The sequence below is a fragment of the Hippichthys cyanospilos genome, chromosome 9 (assembly GCF_059441005.1).
Source record: "Hippichthys cyanospilos isolate Australia breed blue-spotted pipefish chromosome 9, RoL_Hcya_1.0, whole genome shotgun sequence".
Classification (NCBI taxonomy): Eukaryota; Metazoa; Chordata; class Actinopteri; order Syngnathiformes; family Syngnathidae; genus Hippichthys; species Hippichthys cyanospilos.
Window position 1 is genome coordinate 3,126,194 of NC_142377.1, and position 18,280 is coordinate 3,144,473.

General features: G+C 37.2%; 1 protein-coding gene across 1 annotated transcript in view; it reads left to right on the top strand.

Moving 5' to 3' along the window:
* LOC148417710 (dihydropyridine-sensitive L-type skeletal muscle calcium channel subunit alpha-1-like) overlaps positions 1–17,342 on the top strand; it is a 53,735-nt gene extending 36,393 nt beyond the window's left edge. The window contains exons 28-42 of the mRNA XM_088422737.1: positions 81–164; positions 1,411–1,458; positions 1,653–1,679; positions 1,780–1,905; positions 2,676–2,741; positions 2,823–2,914; positions 5,099–5,258; positions 5,466–5,593; positions 7,447–7,543; positions 10,411–10,513; positions 10,850–10,951; positions 11,134–11,264; positions 14,451–14,564; positions 14,863–14,992; positions 16,864–17,342. Of these exons, the coding sequence (XP_088278863.1) occupies positions 81–164; positions 1,411–1,458; positions 1,653–1,679; positions 1,780–1,905; positions 2,676–2,741; positions 2,823–2,914; positions 5,099–5,258; positions 5,466–5,593; positions 7,447–7,543; positions 10,411–10,513; positions 10,850–10,951; positions 11,134–11,264; positions 14,451–14,564; positions 14,863–14,992; positions 16,864–16,901 (1,446 nt within the window). The 3' untranslated portion in view covers positions 16,902–17,342. The remainder of the gene's footprint in view (positions 1–80; positions 165–1,410; positions 1,459–1,652; positions 1,680–1,779; positions 1,906–2,675; positions 2,742–2,822; positions 2,915–5,098; positions 5,259–5,465; positions 5,594–7,446; positions 7,544–10,410; positions 10,514–10,849; positions 10,952–11,133; positions 11,265–14,450; positions 14,565–14,862; positions 14,993–16,863) is intronic.
* The last annotated feature ends 938 nt before the right edge of the window (positions 17,343–18,280 follow it).

The following is an 18,280-nucleotide window of genomic DNA, read 5'->3' on the forward strand; positions in this document are numbered from 1 at the left end:
CTGTTTGTTTAATCTTTTGAGTTATATAAAAGAATGGTCGCTGCCATTTGATGATAATGCGTCATTATGGTTTTCTACAGGGTTACTTTGGAGACCCCTGGAATGTTTTTGACTTCGTCATCGTGATTGGAAGTGTTGTGGATGTTATTCTGAGTGAAATTGATGTGAGTAACACCTGTTTTTATTCTGAATCTTTTACTTAGTTCCTTACACAATTATCATGTTTTATAAGATTGTATTATATAAGCCTCAATAAAGCCATCATAATGGTGAATGAGCTTCAAGAGAGCTTTTCTACCATCAAAATACATGGAGCTTACATTTGCCCAGTCAGACAATAATTAATGGAATAAATAGTGAAAATAGCAAAGTATGCAACATTCCTTTACTGGCAACACAGTCTCAGAAGCAACTGGGTGTTCCCTATTTTCTTGAAGAATGAATTTATCTTGAAGAATGTGAAAAGTACAGGAATGAGGCAAGGAAAAAAAACAACAACCGCAAACAAAACATATACATTTAAAAACATGACGAAAAAAGTTGCAATGACAAAAACTAAATGGAAACAAAACAGCTAATTGAACAAATGCAGAAAAATCTACTGAGCTGATAACAGGTGTGACAACAAAACATTTTGCAAGATCACGCCAGACTACGGACGTGACACCACACCACGGTAGTGACATCAAGAGGGAGCAGAACCGAAAGGAATAGACAGTCAGTCACAGCACATATATATTAATAGTAGTCTTTAGAGAGTGGGAAGCATGTTGAAGAGAGGTTAGCACATTCGCCTAACAGTTTAGAGTCCTGAGTTCCATTCCGGCTGACTCCAGCCTTCCTTTGTTTGCATGTTCTAAATTGTCCTTAGGTGTGATTGGGGGCGAAAATGACTGTTCGCGCCAGTGTGCCCTGCAATTGGCTAGCGACCAATTCAGGGCGCCCTCTGCCTACTGTCCGTAAAAAGCTGGGATAGGCACCAGCTCGCCTGTGACCCTAATGAAAATAAACGACGTGTGGATGTTAAAATCAAGCGAGAAAATGGGTTTGGGCTTAGCTTTCCACCATAACATTGACACAGAGAAAAACCTACAATGGGTTGAAAAAAAACTGTTGTACATACCAACCATGTCAATCCTATACTTATACCCTTTAGGCAAAAAATCCCAATAACCCAAAAGCCAGTTGTTGATCGGTTTAAATTAGAATGTTTCACTCAAATTGATTTGATAATGTCACATTATTACATGCACAGCATTCGGAAAATATGATGAATATTTGAGTAAAGGATTATTTTGTTATCCATCAATTTAAGGTTTTTGTTTTCTGATACAAATTGGAATTGTGTGACTGACAACCAACCTGACAACCTCTTTTTTATTTTTATGAAATTTCTTTGACCTTACCCAGGCAGCTCTGGTGTCCTCTGGAGGGCTTTACTGTCTGCATGGCTGTGAGGTAACTATTTTGCTGAATGTGTTGTGATTGCATGTACACTTTTAGATGCAGACACTATTATGTTGAAGTATATATATATATATATATATATATATATATATATATATATATATATATATATATATTTTTTTTTTTTTTTTACATTTTCCTGAATCCTGAAGTGTATACTGTTACTTATTATTATTGTATTTCAGGCAGTGGATCCGATGCAAGCAATTGCGGTGAGTTTGAATCCAATTTGGTGGTGGAGTTGAGGAATGTTACTGGCATGTTCTTGAACTGTGACTGTTACATATTTACATACTCTTTCCCTCTGTACAGTCTTCGGAGAATATGAGTGTTTCAATTACATTCTTCAGACTCTTTCGTGTTATGCGTCTGGTGAAACTTTTGAATCGTTCTGAAGGAATAAGGAATCTGCTATGGACGTTCATAAAATCCCTTCAGGTCAGTTTCAACCTCCTGCTAATAAGAACTCCTAAAATAATGACCACAAAAATACTTTTGGATTTGTTGTTTTCGGAGGTTTTTGAACTACTCGCAAGAAGCAGAGAGGATCAAAATTACTTTTGAATAACATCTTCAGAACCACTCTTCAGCTCTTGTTAAGAAAACCTGATCAAAAAACTCCTTTGAATAGTATCCCTCAATGCACAAACAAGGTCATACAAAAGAGTCAGTAAAAGACATTGTTTGCATTATGCATTCACAAAATAATCCAGCAATTTATTTTAGCTTTCAAATTCAACGTTAACATTTACAAACTGTTTAAGATGTTTGATTTTTATTTTGATTTTTATATTTACAATTGTCATAATAACAACACCAATAATAATAATGACAACAATAATAACAGGAATAACAATCATATTTGTACAAACAAAAATAATTAATTTAAAGAAAAGTCACAAAGACATCTGGTTTCTAGCATAAGCATACAAGCATACTATTTGTATTTGACCAGCTAAAACAACCTGACTGTTCCCCAGACTCCACATAGGAATAGGTCCAATGTTGGACCATGTAAAGACAAACACGCATGCAGACTCTTATTCACCCCAACGAGTAGGCTGTGTTAAACCTAATACATAAGGTTTGCTTTTGTGTGAGAAAAATGCACTAATGTGCTCCATGCCAATGTGGTAATATTATTGTGTTGAATTAGATCCTTGCTGTCGTTGCTCATTTATAAATTTCATTCATCCTTTTTGTTGCAGGCACTTCCCTATGTGGCCCTGCTCATTCTCATGCTGTTCTTTATATATGCGGTTGTTGGAATGCAGGTATGTACAGACACAACATGCAACACGCACTTTCACAAAGCGAATATTGTACTCGTGTTGATGGCATTTTTTTTTCTCCAGATATTTGGTAAAATTGCCTTGGTTGATGGTACATATATCAACAGGAACAACAATTTCCAGACATTTCCACAGGCTGTGCTGCTGTTATTCAGGTTAGTGGTAAAATGCAAAGTATGTGTGGGAAAACGATTCAGCTTAAATATAGTATGCTAATGATTCATATTAGGAAGAAGTATGAAGTACATTTGATCCAAATACATTGAATGCAACTCAACACAATCATGCTACAAAATGAAATGTGAACATAGGACCCATCTTTGCCCAGCGCAGTCCTTCTCAAATTGTGAGGCGGGCCCCCCTTGGGGGGGATGCAAGGCGATGCCAGGGAGGGCACGGACGACCCCAGGGAGAAGGATTTGTTTTTGCCATGTGAAATGTAATTGTGATAAAATATGGCATCTCTTTGTTGTTCTTTTGTTTTTTTTCCAGGCACTTTGATGTCCTTGGTTTGTTTTTCTCGTTTGACAATTCTTCAACCTGTATAAATGCTGTAAAAATTGTTAACAGTTATTGAAAGTTGCTTTATATTACTTTATCCATTCATCAATGTTAAAAAGGATACAGTTTTAGGTATACTTATACAATTTTTATGGATAATCTTTTTTATGGTTGGCATGGCACGTAGGGGGGCACAAAATGCTTTTTGTTTCTTAGAGGGGAATTTGCCAAACATAATTGAGAAGAGCTGGCCCAGCACAAGTCCACATAGAAGGATGAGTTGGTACATAGACACAATCAGGAAGGTAGATGGTCTCAAGGGACCCACTTCATGGCGGTGCTCTGTGATTACCCATGAAGGTCTGATTAAAGTACTTTTTAAATGCCGATCTGTGAAAAAGGTGGACTTAAATACTTTTATATAATAACGGGGGGAGGGCAAAGCAAAAATAACACTCAGAGGAGCTTTACATCAACAGGCAAACGTAATGGATGTGCACAAAAGGCAATAATCCAACAACATCCTTCTGCTTTGGCCACACCTAAATAGTCCCCTGATGTAGATGGGCTGCAGGTGTGCAGCTGATGGCTCCACCCCCTAATCTGCGATGGACAAGACATTAGGGACACAAGATGTGACAAGTTACATGCTTTTTTTTTTTTCTTTTTTTTTGGCGCTACTCACAATAAAGCTCCCCTGAGAGCTGGACTATGCAGGAGCTTTCATTTTATGGATGCATTGTGGGTGCTGCTGTGTTGTTGTTGAGTTCAGAATGAAAAAGACCTTATTTAGGTTGTTTAATTTGTAAGTTTTTATTTTATATTTCTAGTGATCCAGTAATCGTTTACAAATCCACAGGAGCAGTGGCATTTCTTTTTGGATTCTTTTGAGCATGTAAATTTACTTAAGTTTAGTTTGGGGTCATGCAAAGTGCCTCCTGTGTGTTGTCATTCGACCCACTTGCTAAAGTGCTAACGACGTGCTGACAACGCTAACCTCAGATGCGACGGAACAAAGTGGTATGTTACATGTGTTTTTATGTGAATGAGTACAGTGTTAGCTGTAGCTAATGTTAATTTTATGTTTGTTAGTACTGTGGTGTAAAATGTTGATGGGAAGTATGGATGAAATGAGTAATGATTAAAAGTGAAAGACCCCGGGGATCATCAATGCAAAAAAATAGTCTCTCGTTTGTGGCCAAGCTGGCATAGTAAAAAATTATAAAGATGCATCACAAACTGTAACAAATATGGTAGACATCAAGGTTTGTGATAATGTATTACAATTTTGACAAAAAAGGAAAAAAAGACAAAATAAGCAATGACAGAAAGTGCCTTTTCATCCATCATTGCCCTAATGGCCTATCCATCTGTCTGTTCAGCCAATGAGAAGATTTGAATGAAAAGTAGCAAAACTACTGAATAGGGCCCAAACCAATGATCTACTGTCTGTAAACCATACACCAAATTTCTTAGTTTTATACACAATTCCCAGATTAGCACAGCAATATACAAGCTAAATTCACCTGTATATTAAGATGTAGTGACACTCTAATAATAAACTTTAATTAGGGCCCCAGCAGTGACCGCTGCAAGGTCCCTCTTGTTTATATTTTCTTTCACTTAATCGTTATTAACTCACACCCTGCTCTTTTCATAGAAATGTTTAAACACTTGTTGAACCGGTATCGCCTTTTAAATTAATAAAAAATAAAGTGGCCAAAGACATTGCAATGGGAATTAAAAACAAACATTAAACCAGGTCTTCTGCAACGTGCCACTTGTATAATTCTTAGTCTCAGGTATACTTAATGATGTGAACATTTTTTGCTTTGCAGATGTGCAACAGGGGAGGCTTGGCATGAAGTGATGCTCGCAAGTATGTATGGAAAGAAATGTGATGCTAAATCAGATTATCTACCTGGAGAAGAATACACCTGTGGATCCAACTTTGCCATCATTTACTTTATGAGTTTCTACATGCTCTGTGCTTTTCTGGTGAGATGAAAGAAAACAAATTACAGTCACACATTATTCTGCCATCCAAAGATTGTGTCTGTGTACAACGTTAGCCATTGCTTAAACCTCACTCACACAGAGGTGCAAATTGAGGTGTTTCTATAACGTTTGTTTTTAAATAGAATGCCATTATCGTGAATTGCATTTAGTCACCTGTTAAAGCAATATTGCTCATGTCTTTAACAGATTATAAACCTGTTTGTAGCTGTCATTATGGATAACTTTGACTATCTGACCCGTGATTGGTCAATTCTGGGCCCTCAGCACTTGGATGAGTTCAAGAAAATATGGGCAGAATATGACCCAGAGGCTACGTAAGTATTTACTTCTCATTTTTAAATGATGACTGTGTGTGTGTGTGTGTGTGTGTGTGTGTGTGTGTGTGTGTATATATATATATATATATATATATATATATATATATATATATATATATATATATATATATATATATATATATATATATATATATATATATATATACACTACTATCCGCATTCGAGCATTCGAGCAAATAATAAATTAGGCAATAAAACAAAAAACAAAAAATCAGCCAGAGCAATAAGGGCATTACATTCTGAGCATATTATGGAGTGGATGAAGTGGAAGAAATTGTATACATATGAGGTTGACAGTGTAAAATATTATATATTTTGGCCACTTTCCTGCACTGTGCAGAATTTGTGAGGTGCACATGTGCATTCGGTAAAGAGACTGGTGTTGAGGCAGATTAGGGATTTGTTCAGAATCCGGATGGCCTGTGAGGAGAAGCTGTATATGATACAGTAAGACATTGAGGTCGCTCAATGTGTAACAATGTAACATTAATTAAGTTACAGCAGTTTGTTGAATGTTGCCAGGTTGAAATCTCAAGTTAAAAAAAAAAAAAAAAAAACAGAAACACATCTTATTTTGACACATACATCTTTCAAATGTCCACAGCAACTAGAACCTTAGGAAAAAATGATTGGTCTGAAACCCTCTGGAAGTTTCGAATGACCACTGGAAAATAAATTCCAATATTTTAAGAACATCATCTGAAAACAGCTTGCAGTGCATTCAGAAAATTTGCTGTAATTGAATGAATTCAATGACTATTAATTTTGGAAGGCAGTCTATGTTGCCAATCAACAGCTCGTGCTTTAAGTGCTTCCTTCTGTCCCATTTGCAGCTCTGGCACACCATATCTCTAGTTGAGGCTCTAGTTGAACTCTCAATAACCAAATGGCAAATTTGAGCATTGCACTGAGTTTCAGAGCAGTTGGAGGGAACCACTGGACACTCTAAGCGTATTCCTAAAGTCAAACAAGGAAAAACATGACACTCCGCCTTGTGGTGCACTCTGGTGATGGTCTGGAGTTGGGGTGTCAAATTCATTTTCATCATGAGCCACATTGTAGTTATGAAATTTGAAGTATGATCGTCAAATGTTTGAACATTTTCAAATCTGGTGCTGCTAAAAACTGCTCAAAAGGGTTATTAGTAAACAATAAAAAAAAGTGAAACTTGAAGACATCTTGCAAATTTTGTATTTTAGCCAGAAACTTGAAGTTATAAATAGCATTTCACGGGCCACATAAAATGAAGAGGGCGGCCGGATCTTCCCCCGGGCCTTGAGTTTCACACCTGTGTTCTGGAGTATTGGATCTTCTGTCATTTAGAGTGATTTGAAAACTCTAATTTTAAATAGCTGTTCTGAATGAAAGACATCCGTCAAAATCCAATATAAAACTACATGTCGGACATGGACTCAATCCATCCTGCAAAAATCAGATTGCGTGTTCTTTCTGACTGTTCAGACTACAAAAAAAAAAGTGTCATTCAATTTCAATCTGCATGGGTTACAAATCGAATAGGAGAAAATGAGACACTGCAGCAGTATTTTATTCTTGGTTTCTTCATTTTCTTTGGACGCACTGAAATCCTTGAAAAAGAAGTGGAAAAAACATATATTTTGATTAGGTCATTTTTCTTTCACTGGATATTTATGTTTCATTGTATTTGTTCATTACTTTTGTTCATCTTATGTGTTCCATACAAAATATGTATTTTATAAAGAAATGGAAAAAGAAATGAAAGAAAATTGTCGTATTGGAATATAAAGGGGACCAAAAAGCAAGGTATTTTATTTTATTTATCATCCCTTTATTCCTTTTTCTCACTCTAGGGGGCGTATTAAGCATCTGGATGTAGTGACACTTCTTCGTCGAATACCCCCACCTTTGGGTTTTGGCAAGTTTTGTCCCCATCGTATTGCCTGCAAGGTACAGAAATTGAACAAGCAGACACAAATAATGACCTTAATGTAGTATCACATGGAAAGATCAGTTCAATCCAGTCTTTTATTCTTCAAAATAGCAAGCTCCTACTTGCGTCACTGTGGTTGAGAAAGTTTGCTCTGGGTACAATATGAACACATGCAAACACAGACACACATAAAAACATTTTTTTTTGATCGCCTCGGCCGCATGAGTTTACTGTCGTATCCTGTGATTGGCTGGCGAGCATTCCAGGTTCTTGACCAAATTCAGCTGTGGGAATCTCCAGGTGACCCACAACCCTGACCAAGACATGCAGTATTAAAAATGCAAGGAGTCAGTTGAAATACTTGGTTTTTAATGTTCACAAATATACTCCTCCATTCCTTGACTTATGAGTATAATTATTTTCATGACCAAGCTCATTGCTCAATACTGTATACTACAATATAAAATCACTTTTCTCCAGTGAAAAGAATGAAAATACCATTCCATGTTGATACTATTACACCCTGGACTGGTTGCCAGCCAATCGCTGATGAAACAGCTACATATGTGAAATTAATTTAACTTGGGATCAAACTGAAAATGTTGTATGTGCACTGTTGTATGTGTGCCTTTAAGGGGCATGGCAGTGACATTACAAACTTGTTTGGTAGTGCTCATGAGAGTGTCTGAACGTCAGTTTGACTTAAGTGTAGCTGCTATTAATGGTTCTCATATTTATGAATGATTTGCACCATTCCATTAAATTATGAAAGTTCAGTAAGCTTCAAACAAAACACAGCTCTTTTTGACCCGGAAGGTGACGTAACATAAGTTTCCGTTTCTTGCTACTACCATCTGGATATGCTGCTTTCACACTGTGTTGCTGTTAAATGATTGCATCAGAACCATAACAAAAATAGACTTTATATGATTCTTTTGTTTGATTCTTCTTTGGGCTGAAACCCTCAATAAACATGACAATGCTGAGTCTGCATGTCCACATTCACGTGAGGTTTCTTACCCATCTCAACTGTAACAATTACTTCAAACACAAAGAGGTGTGGCAGGATGTCAGAGTATTGAATATTGAATGATGAGGGGGAAATTTCATGGTCCATCAGTGTCAGGTAAGTTTTGCAAAGCCCCCACGAGAAAAGAGAACCCCCCCCCACCTTCCACTTCCCACGCCGACCATAAATAATTATCTATAAAAAATGCATGTGTATCTAAACCTGTATCAGTTTCAACATTGATACAAGGAAAAATCAATATAAAAAACATTCAACAACTGTCAGCCTATTGGAGGGCACACTAAGACGAACAAGCATTTATGCACTCAATCTCACATAAGGACAATTTAGTATGTCCAATACACCTGCCATGCATGTTTTTGGAATGTGAGAGGAAGCCGGGGTGCCCGGAGAAAAAACACACAGGCATGGGGGAACATGCAAGCTCCACAAGACCGGAGCTAGCTTGATTTGAATTTGGGTCCCTGAACTGTAAGGCGGAGGTGCAAACCACTCTTCCACCGAGCTGCCTGCTATGGCATTCATTAAAAAAAAAAAAAAAAAAAATGTTTGAAATCTGCCTTCAGTGGCCCTAATGCTTAACAGACAGCTGGAATAGTCAATCGATCCATAAGTTCGCCATCTAGAGGCCTCACGTTGAACGTGACATGACTGGATGCTCACTGCACGAAGGCGGTGCTATATTGATTCACCATGTTTGACGTCGGAAGTAGTTAAATAAAGTTAATGAAAAAAACAAACAAAGGAAAGAAAAAACATGTTGCTCAACCGTAAGCTAACGGCAACCATGAGGCGTAGCGTACTTCGAAGCCAGCCCCGCGGATATTTAGCAGAAAATTCAAATCTATTCGCTTATTTATTTTTTTTCAAATCCACAATGGCTTTAGTTAGATTTAGAGTACAATCTTGTTAAAGCTTGCCTGCTTTGACCTAGTGGTTGAATGTGACACGAAAAGGGTCACATTCTGTTTGGGTTTTATTTTGTGGCGTTTGAGTCATATCACTTTTGGGTTCATGTTGTTTTTCCCTGGTGTCTGTCATTAGTGTAATTTGTGTCACCTGTCATGAGGGTGTTCCCGCTCTTGTGTAGCTCTACTGTTTCGTGTATCGCCCAGCTTCTGCGAGTAATACGTTGTTTTCTTGAGCCCATCTCATCCTGCCTCCCTGCATTTTGGATCCACCTTCCCGTACTGTCTAGTTAAAGCTTGCCTTTGGTATCACGTTCTGTCTGGGTGTTTCCTGTTAAGGCTTTATTTTGTGGAGTTTGACTTATTTTGCTTTTGGGTTTGTGTTTTTCCCTGGCGTCTGTCGTTAGTGTAATTTGTGTCACCTGTGATGAGAGTGTTCCAGCTCTAATGTAGCTCTAGTGGTTCATGTTTTGCCAAGCTTCTGCAAGTAATAAATCGTTTTATTGAGCTCATCTCATCCTGCCTCCCTCCATTTTGGATCCACCTTCCCACATCCGTCGCCAACATGCCGCATCGACATGACACTTGGACTTCTTAAAACTTTGTAGACAAGTATTTTAAACGTATTAATTATTTTAAGTTCTGGCAGTATCACGTATGATAAGTTGCAATTGCTGATGCGGGTTTATTGATATTTAAAAGCTCTGGAAAATAGCCTGTGTAGCCCAGTAATGTGTACACGTGCTTCTAAGGGGGCCGAATCACTGAAGGCCTAAGTGTGAAACGCACTACTGTGAATTTCAATGTAACAAAAAAAACAAACTAACTAACTAACTAACTAACAAAAAAAAAAAAAAATACACATGCTAAATTTAGAGCTGCCAAACAACAGGAATAAAACTGTTGAATTTATTTTTGTTTTTTTGCTTTATCCCTTTTGCTGCAGAGGCTCGTTTCCATGAACATGCCTCTAAACAGTGATGGAACAGTCACCTTCAATGCAACGCTGTTTGCCCTGGTTCGAACTGCACTAAAAATCAAGACTGAAGGTTCGAGAAAATTCTTTCTTTCTTTCTTTCTTTCTTTCTTTCTTTCTTTCTTTCTTTCTTTCTTTCTTTCTTTCTTTCTTTCTTTCTTTCTTTCTTTCTTTCCACAAAAATTAGGGGGGTAAATTATTGTAGATATTGAAGTGTCTCAATTTCTAAATTCTTGCAATAGTGCCTTATAATTTAATGGTAGTGTCAGGCAACATTCTGGATATTCCAAGTGGTTGAAACGTTCATGTTTCTATCTTGTGCAAGTGCAATATGAATACTATTCATTTATTTAATTCTTTAATTTGTTTTTCTTGTCTTATTGGTACGACTGTCACTCTTTTTGTCTAGGTAATTTTGAACAAGCCAACGAGGAGCTGAGAGCAATTATTAAGAAGATCTGGAAGCGTACGAGTATGAAATTGCTGGACCAAGTCATTCCACCAATAGGAGGTTAGCATGAATAGAAAAAAAAAAAAAGAGGAAAAAATGTTACTAACTACATAAAGAGATGGAGGTCACTTATAAGCATGAAAGAAAATAAACTAAAGCATGTTTTTCATCTCTTTATTATCTGTGAATTGATCAGACACGAAGATTTAACAACTTATTGCCTTTTTTTTCCTTTATGTCAGATGATGAAGTGACTGTGGGAAAATTCTATGCAACATTCTTAATCCAGGATTATTTCAGAAAAATGAAAAAGAGACAGGAGGAATACTATGGTTACCGACCGACAAAGAAAAATGCAAAAAATGAGATACAGGTGAGCATTGCATTTAAATGTATTTTTTTTTCAGTTCACACATATGTGTTTTTTGTACAGTAAAATAAGACAGATATGTTTGTTTTCTGCATTCTCTTAAATTGGTCCTTAAATTGGTATTTTTGCCTTTCAAATGTTACCCACTCATCACAGTTGTGTGTGTTTTGATTTGTTTTGTCAAGCATTTGGAGTGCCTTGACATTTAATATCCAATGACAAATCCACCCTGTGGATAGTCTGGACTTTAATCCAGTATGAGTTAACGATTATTCAATTGCTATGTTCAGGCTATCTTCAATGGTGTCAATGATTCAATGTAAAAGAACAAGAATGTCACAATGTGACTCATGTATTGTGACAACCTACCCCATGTTGGAGTAACATCACATGATTACTACTGACCTATAACGGACACAAAATACAAAAATGATATGAATATGAAATCTCCACATAAGACTTTGGGCTTTTATCTGGTACACAGTTTGTCCACTTGTTGACATCACTAACCAAGGAATGCTCTTGTACTGGCTCTATACTGCCCTGGTACCGCCCGTGCAGACTAAATACGGCCGCATCAACGAACTAGAACGACAGTAAGGGGGACGGTAGCCAAATAATGAAGTGCAGGCTTTAAGGGAAACTTCATTTCAAATATAGTCACCAAAACTCATATTTCTTTAAAAAAAAAAAAAAAATCCTTACCAAAGGCAAGGAAAGCTTAAATACCATCATATTGCTCTGTGACCAATCCTTGCTTCAGGCTCCTTGGATTTACCTGGAAAAAAAAAAATGCTCCACAAAATGTGAACGTTGCTCCTCAATTTAAGTTAATGATAATAAATACGTATAAAATATACATTGGTACCTTTACTTTCGAACGCCTCCTCGGAAAAAATCAGCTTAGCCTCGGCAGAAGAATATTGTCTCTGGTAACGAGAGAAAATTAAAGATATGGAAAATGACATGGTTGGCATATACCGTATTTTCCGCACTATAAGGCGCACTGGATTATAACGCACACCCTCAATGAATGACATATTTTAAAACGTTTTCCATATACTGTATAAGGTGCACCGCATTATAAGGCGCAACTGTAAAAGCAGTCAAACTTTATTAGTACATTACAAACCAGCTTTCTGACAACTCCATTCACTCCCAAAATGAATAAACAACTGTCTTATCTTTTATTTTATTAGTATTTCAGTGACAGTTTATCTTTTAACAGCAAGGTATAACATGTAGTGCAACATTTATATCAGGGAACTTTTCCTCCAGTGCAATCACAATATAGTAATACTCAAATTAATAACAATAATAACTCAAATAATAACTCTAAACTCTCAATAGCATAATAACTCAGTCAATATGACCAACCTTGTTCAACTGTAAACACACAAAAGAAACAGGTAAAGCTCACTTTTTCAGTTCATTCCCCATCTACGAATCCCAATCTCAATATTGATCCATATATAAGGCGCACCCGATTATAAGGCACACCATCAGCTTTTTAAAAAAAATAAAACTTTTAGGTGCACCTTATAGTGCGGAAAATATGGTAATATAAAACACTAGACACCAGCGCTTGTAAAGAAAATGACTGTACGTAATAGGTTATCACAACCAGTGATGTCTACCGTATTTGTTACATTTTGTGATGCATTTTTGTCATTTATTAATATGCCGGCTTGACCGCAAACGAGACAACAGTATTGTGCATTCATGTTTACTTTGGTCTTCAACTTTTCATCTTTACTGGTTTCATTCACACTTCCGCCCAAACAATTTACACTGGAATTTAAAAAAACATAAAATTAGCTATGGCTAACATATTTACATAAAAACATATATGTAACATACTACTTTGGTCTGTCACTTCTGAGGCTGGCGTTGTTAGCACGACATTAGCCCTTTAGCAAGTGTGCCAAATGACATCTCACAGGGAGCACTTCGCATGACCCCAAACTAAATTGAAGTAAACTTCAAAATGATCCAAAAAATAAATGTTATTGCTGGTGGTATTGTGGTGCAGCGTCTGCTGTAATGCGGACTCTGTACTTTTCTGTCGTGGTGAAGAGAGAGCTAAGCCAAAGGGTGAAGCTCTTTATTTACCAGTCGATCTCCATTCCTGCCCCCACTCATGGTCAAGAGCTATGGGTCGAGACCAAAAGAACAGTATTTCGATCTCGAGCCGCTGCTCCTCCAGAGCCAGTGAGAGGAGCCAGTTGAAGTGGTTTGGGCATCAGGTTAGGATGCCTCCCTGGTGAGGTATTCCTGGCATGTCCCACCAGGAGTAGGCCCCCAGGACACGCTGGAGGGACTATGTTTTTCGGCTGGCCTGGGAAAACCTGGGGTTCCCCCAGAGGAGCTGAATGAAGTGGCCAGGGAGAGGGAAGTCTGGGCTTCCCTGGTGAGCCTTCTGCCCCCACGAGCTGACCCCGGGTAAGCAGAAGATAATGGATGGATTAGAATTGATTCCTGGATCACTTGAAATGTAAAAGAAAAACAGATAAATTAAATGTTCTACAATGCCTCTCTCTACACTCTTCATCAACTCACCAGCACCATCTCAAGGCAACTGCTATAATTCGTATGATTAATGTAAATGTTTTGTAAATGTGATATACAGTACTTTCATTGTTATGCATTAATTTCATTATAATATGTATTTGTTACCGTTTTTCATGCATATTTTTAATTTGATAATATTCATTTAAAGGGGTTAGGAGCCTTTTTGGGGGCTTAGAAAGTATTGGGCGAGTAAAAAGCAGCTCTTCTCATGAAAGATTCACTTCTTGGAATTACCTTTGGAAAGAATTAATTTTGTAAGTAAAAGTAGCACTGCGTATTTCAAGCCTTAAAACAATCTGTCTTCGTTGAATAATTTATCTCATTACTTTCTTCGCTAAACAAATGTACCAATTCTTACCATGCATGATAATCATTCAATATCTCCTGTATGACATGCAATAAAATACAAGCACTAAACAAAAAAGCCGGAAACCAAATTTCAGGTAGGAGATTATTTTGCTGTAATAGCGCAAGTCAGTGTATCATATTATTTCTTGTTCCTTGATGTACTAGCACCATCTTAATTGTAGCCATTTACAACAATTTAAAAGTCATCTAAATGAAAAAAAAACAAAAAAATCATTGATGCTCTGACTACAGTACATGTATATCTATCAGGCAGGACTTAGAAACATTGAAGAGGAGGCAGCTCCTGAGCTCCATAGGACGATCTCTGGTGACCTGATAAATGAAGATGAGATGGACAGAGTTACTGATGAGGAAATCTTCAGAGTAAGTCTGCAGGCTGATTGTAAAATGAATGCAATAAATGTAAAACTAAACAGTATCTGAACATTAACTGACCTTTACAAAATATAGTTCTCAGAGACTGATTATACTGTATATGTGCTGTAATGTATGTGAAAGACCTTTAGAAATAAAACTTAATGAAATGGTCATAAAAGGTATAACTTTTCTTAAGTATTTTATTTGAATGTTCATAAAGTTGCTGTTTTTCAAGGTAGACTACGGCATGTGTGACCTACGTAAATAAATCTGATTATATGATGGCAATATTTTTCAAAAACAGAGGCAAGGTAGCCTTTTCGGAAACCATTCTGATCCCTTTGCCATGGAGAATGATATGACCAGTGGCGGAAACCAGGCTGCAAGTCAACGCCCACTGCAAATGGCAGAAGGAATCACAAACAACACTAAATGTAAGCATTCACACTTTGAGTTCAAAATTTCCCAGAACAGCCCAATTCTTTACAGTAATAAAGGTATTTAAAAAAGCATAGCAAGATTGGCTTAATTATACTCAGATCCGTAAATATCAGTACAATGTCGACACAATTCCTTCGTGACTTGCAATTCCTGCAGTATTTACCAGAATTGGCATGGTAAATACCCTTGAGCAAAAAGTGTTTGGAGGCAAAAGGATGACAATTTTCACAATGTTCCAATATTTATGGACCTAACTGAAGAGTGGTGACTTCAATTTATTGTCAGAGACCAAATAGTTTACTGTCACAGTTGCTTAAGGCTCAGTAAATGACCAATCGCAGCTTAGCCTGTGAACGTCAGATGATAGAACAACGTGCAACAATTGAGCGATGATTGGCCATTACATTAGTACTGAACATCTGTGACATACCGTATCTCTCCGTGTACAAGTCTAGTTTTTTTCCCCTCATTTTCAACCCCCATATTGGGGGAGTTGACTTATATGACCAGTGTTTTTCATATGTAGGTATCTGTGTTTGAATTATATTAATTTGATTGCAAAAAAGGTTAAATAAAGTGATTTACAAGGCTTAAAATGATTATAATGTATATACCTCCAATTCGATATAGTATGCATCCATTTTAGCACGTCAAATGCACTTTTGTCAAGCGCCCCATTGCCTCTTTGTTGTCAACAGCGAGGCTGTGTGGATATTTTTTTTTTTTTTGGCGGACTTTGATGCATTATGTAAAGGAATAGACGGCTTGACTTGTTTCCTTCAGCCCTTAGAAGTGTGCATGAACTAGCCGGCATGTATGTCGGCAGGGGGGGGTGGAAACAGCAAAGGTCAACCTCTGATCTCAACAGTCGTCGCTCGGGTAAAGAACATCCCAAGTAAGATGATCTGCAAATCATCTCCGAAGACCTCCATTTCAAACAAATTGAACGGGTCCCAAGAGGACTACCTGTGGAAGCATAACGGGAATGTTTGCGCAAGTGACGAGCATGAAAGACAGCACGTCTGGAATTTAAATGGGAGGAGCTAGTTGGCGTATCAGATAGTGATGATGACTTTGAGGACTTTTACTGTAGATTAATTCACATTCAACTGTGTCAAAAAAACAAAGCATTGGAAACTTCAAATCGTTTTATTGTTGCAACATTGGTTTCAGCATTTGCATTTGCATTTGCCTTTGCCATGATATGTGTAACCACTAAAGCCACGGGTAAATTTATAGCGTTTTTGTAAAATTCTCCCAAATTTAAGGAAAAAAAGGGGGGGGGGGGGTCATCTTATGTCATCATACATTGATTTTCAATCAACAACAAATGCCAAAGTTATTCTTTGGAAGTTATTTTCTGTCTTTTTTCTCTTGAATGTTGTAAAAACACCTACAGTATAGTGATATATTAGAACATTTTTCACAAACTATTTTTTTTGTATATAGTTTTCTCAGAAAAAAAATTATATTTGCCTGCATTCTTAACGTTATCAATTTGCTTTGTAGAAATCATTAGGTAACATCTCAAGCTGTCCATTACCATTTAGCCATACACTCCCCTTTGGCCTTTTCCAATGTCTTGGAGGGAGTCAGGATAGGAAAGAGACACAAAGTTGTCTATTCTAAATCATTGTACATGCATCGCTTGGTTTTCATTCCCCAAGAATTCCATGGTGATATTCATGTCATCCATTTATTGTTCTTGGGCCATTCGTTGCTGTTCCTCAGGGTCGTACTTAATTCCTTAGTTACCCATGCTCCCTGAACTCATTCGCCACTTGTTCATTGACCAATATTTCAATTTAGTTTTAGTTTCTTTCTTTTCTTGTTTTTAATGTCGTATTTGCATTTCTTTTTACAGATACAGCTGGAAGAAATGACCCACATTCAGCAAATTAAGAAGAATTTCTTTAGGGAAGAAAAGTGAAGCCACTTGTTGCTATGGCAGCCTTTGTGTGGACACCACAGTGAACTGCTTTATTTCTGGCCCGTGTGTTCAAAGTTGTTAGAAATTGAAAAATGCATTTCCTTGGGCTCTTTAAATCCTAGCGTGATGATCATTGTGACGTCCCGTTGTGAGTTGCCTTTTGTCAGTCTTTCTTTAGTACTTCAGAATTTCATGTTATTGGTTGTCTTTGTTAAAAGTTTTATACAACAGCTCAGAACAAAATACAGTAATAAAGATTTATTCAACCACACATGATGAGCGCAAATAAAGAAAACTTTTTTCTTTTTCTCCCCCTAAGGCAAAAAGTTTGGCCTTTGTAGATTTTAACTCTTGCGCTCAAAACACTTATACAGATGACTTTTACTCTATTTTCTACAAAGTTGGTCAGCAGTGAATCCAAAACTTCAGTTGTGAGTCAAAACAAACCTACTCCAACTTGCTTTATATACAAATTCACCAAAATTGATCAAACTACAAATCTTATTGCAAATTTATGTCGTAAAAATCATCATCATTGCCGAAAAAGTCCAAATCACATGGTTCACAGGCTTGCTGGTACATATCATCCTGAACTGGTTGCCAGCCAATTGTAGAGCACACATAGGCAGACAACCAGTCACGCAGCCAATTACACCTAAGGAGAATTTAGTATGTCCAATACACCCTCCATGCAGGTTTTTGGAAATGTGGGAGGAAACCAGAATGCCCAGAGAAAAGTCACACAGGCACGGGAAGAACATGCAAACTCCACACGGGAAGGCCTGAGCTGGAATCGAACCAGGCTAGGTGTTAACCAGTATGCCACCGTGCTGCAGCCTATAAACATTAATTCAAGTAAATGACATCGTTTTATTACCTGAAAAAAGTTTAAACTGACTGAGGATTAAAATAATGGCATAGTCTGTGCATTGTCCTAGGGTATCACTTCACGCCATCATTGTTGTATTCTGTGTTGCAACACAAAAAAGTTCACGTTAAATTTTTGGTCACTCTTGTTTCCTGCTCAATTTTGCTATAAAAAGCTATGTATGGTGACATCAAGTATTGCCATTGTTTAGAGATCATAATTGACATTCTTCCTTCAAGAAAGACAACCGTTCCGTTGCATAATGTGCATAAACCGTGATTAAATAACACCAAAATTTATGTGTACACGTCTAAGCAAATCCAAATCATAGTCTAAAAATGTTAGAATGACATTTGCAGTAATTTTGGAAGTTACAGTACCACATTTAAACTGCGTCACACGTGAGATGCTCAAAAATACTCAAGATGGCACTGCACATGCCATTATTTTGATGCTCAAAGGGCCACTTGATTGACTATGTTC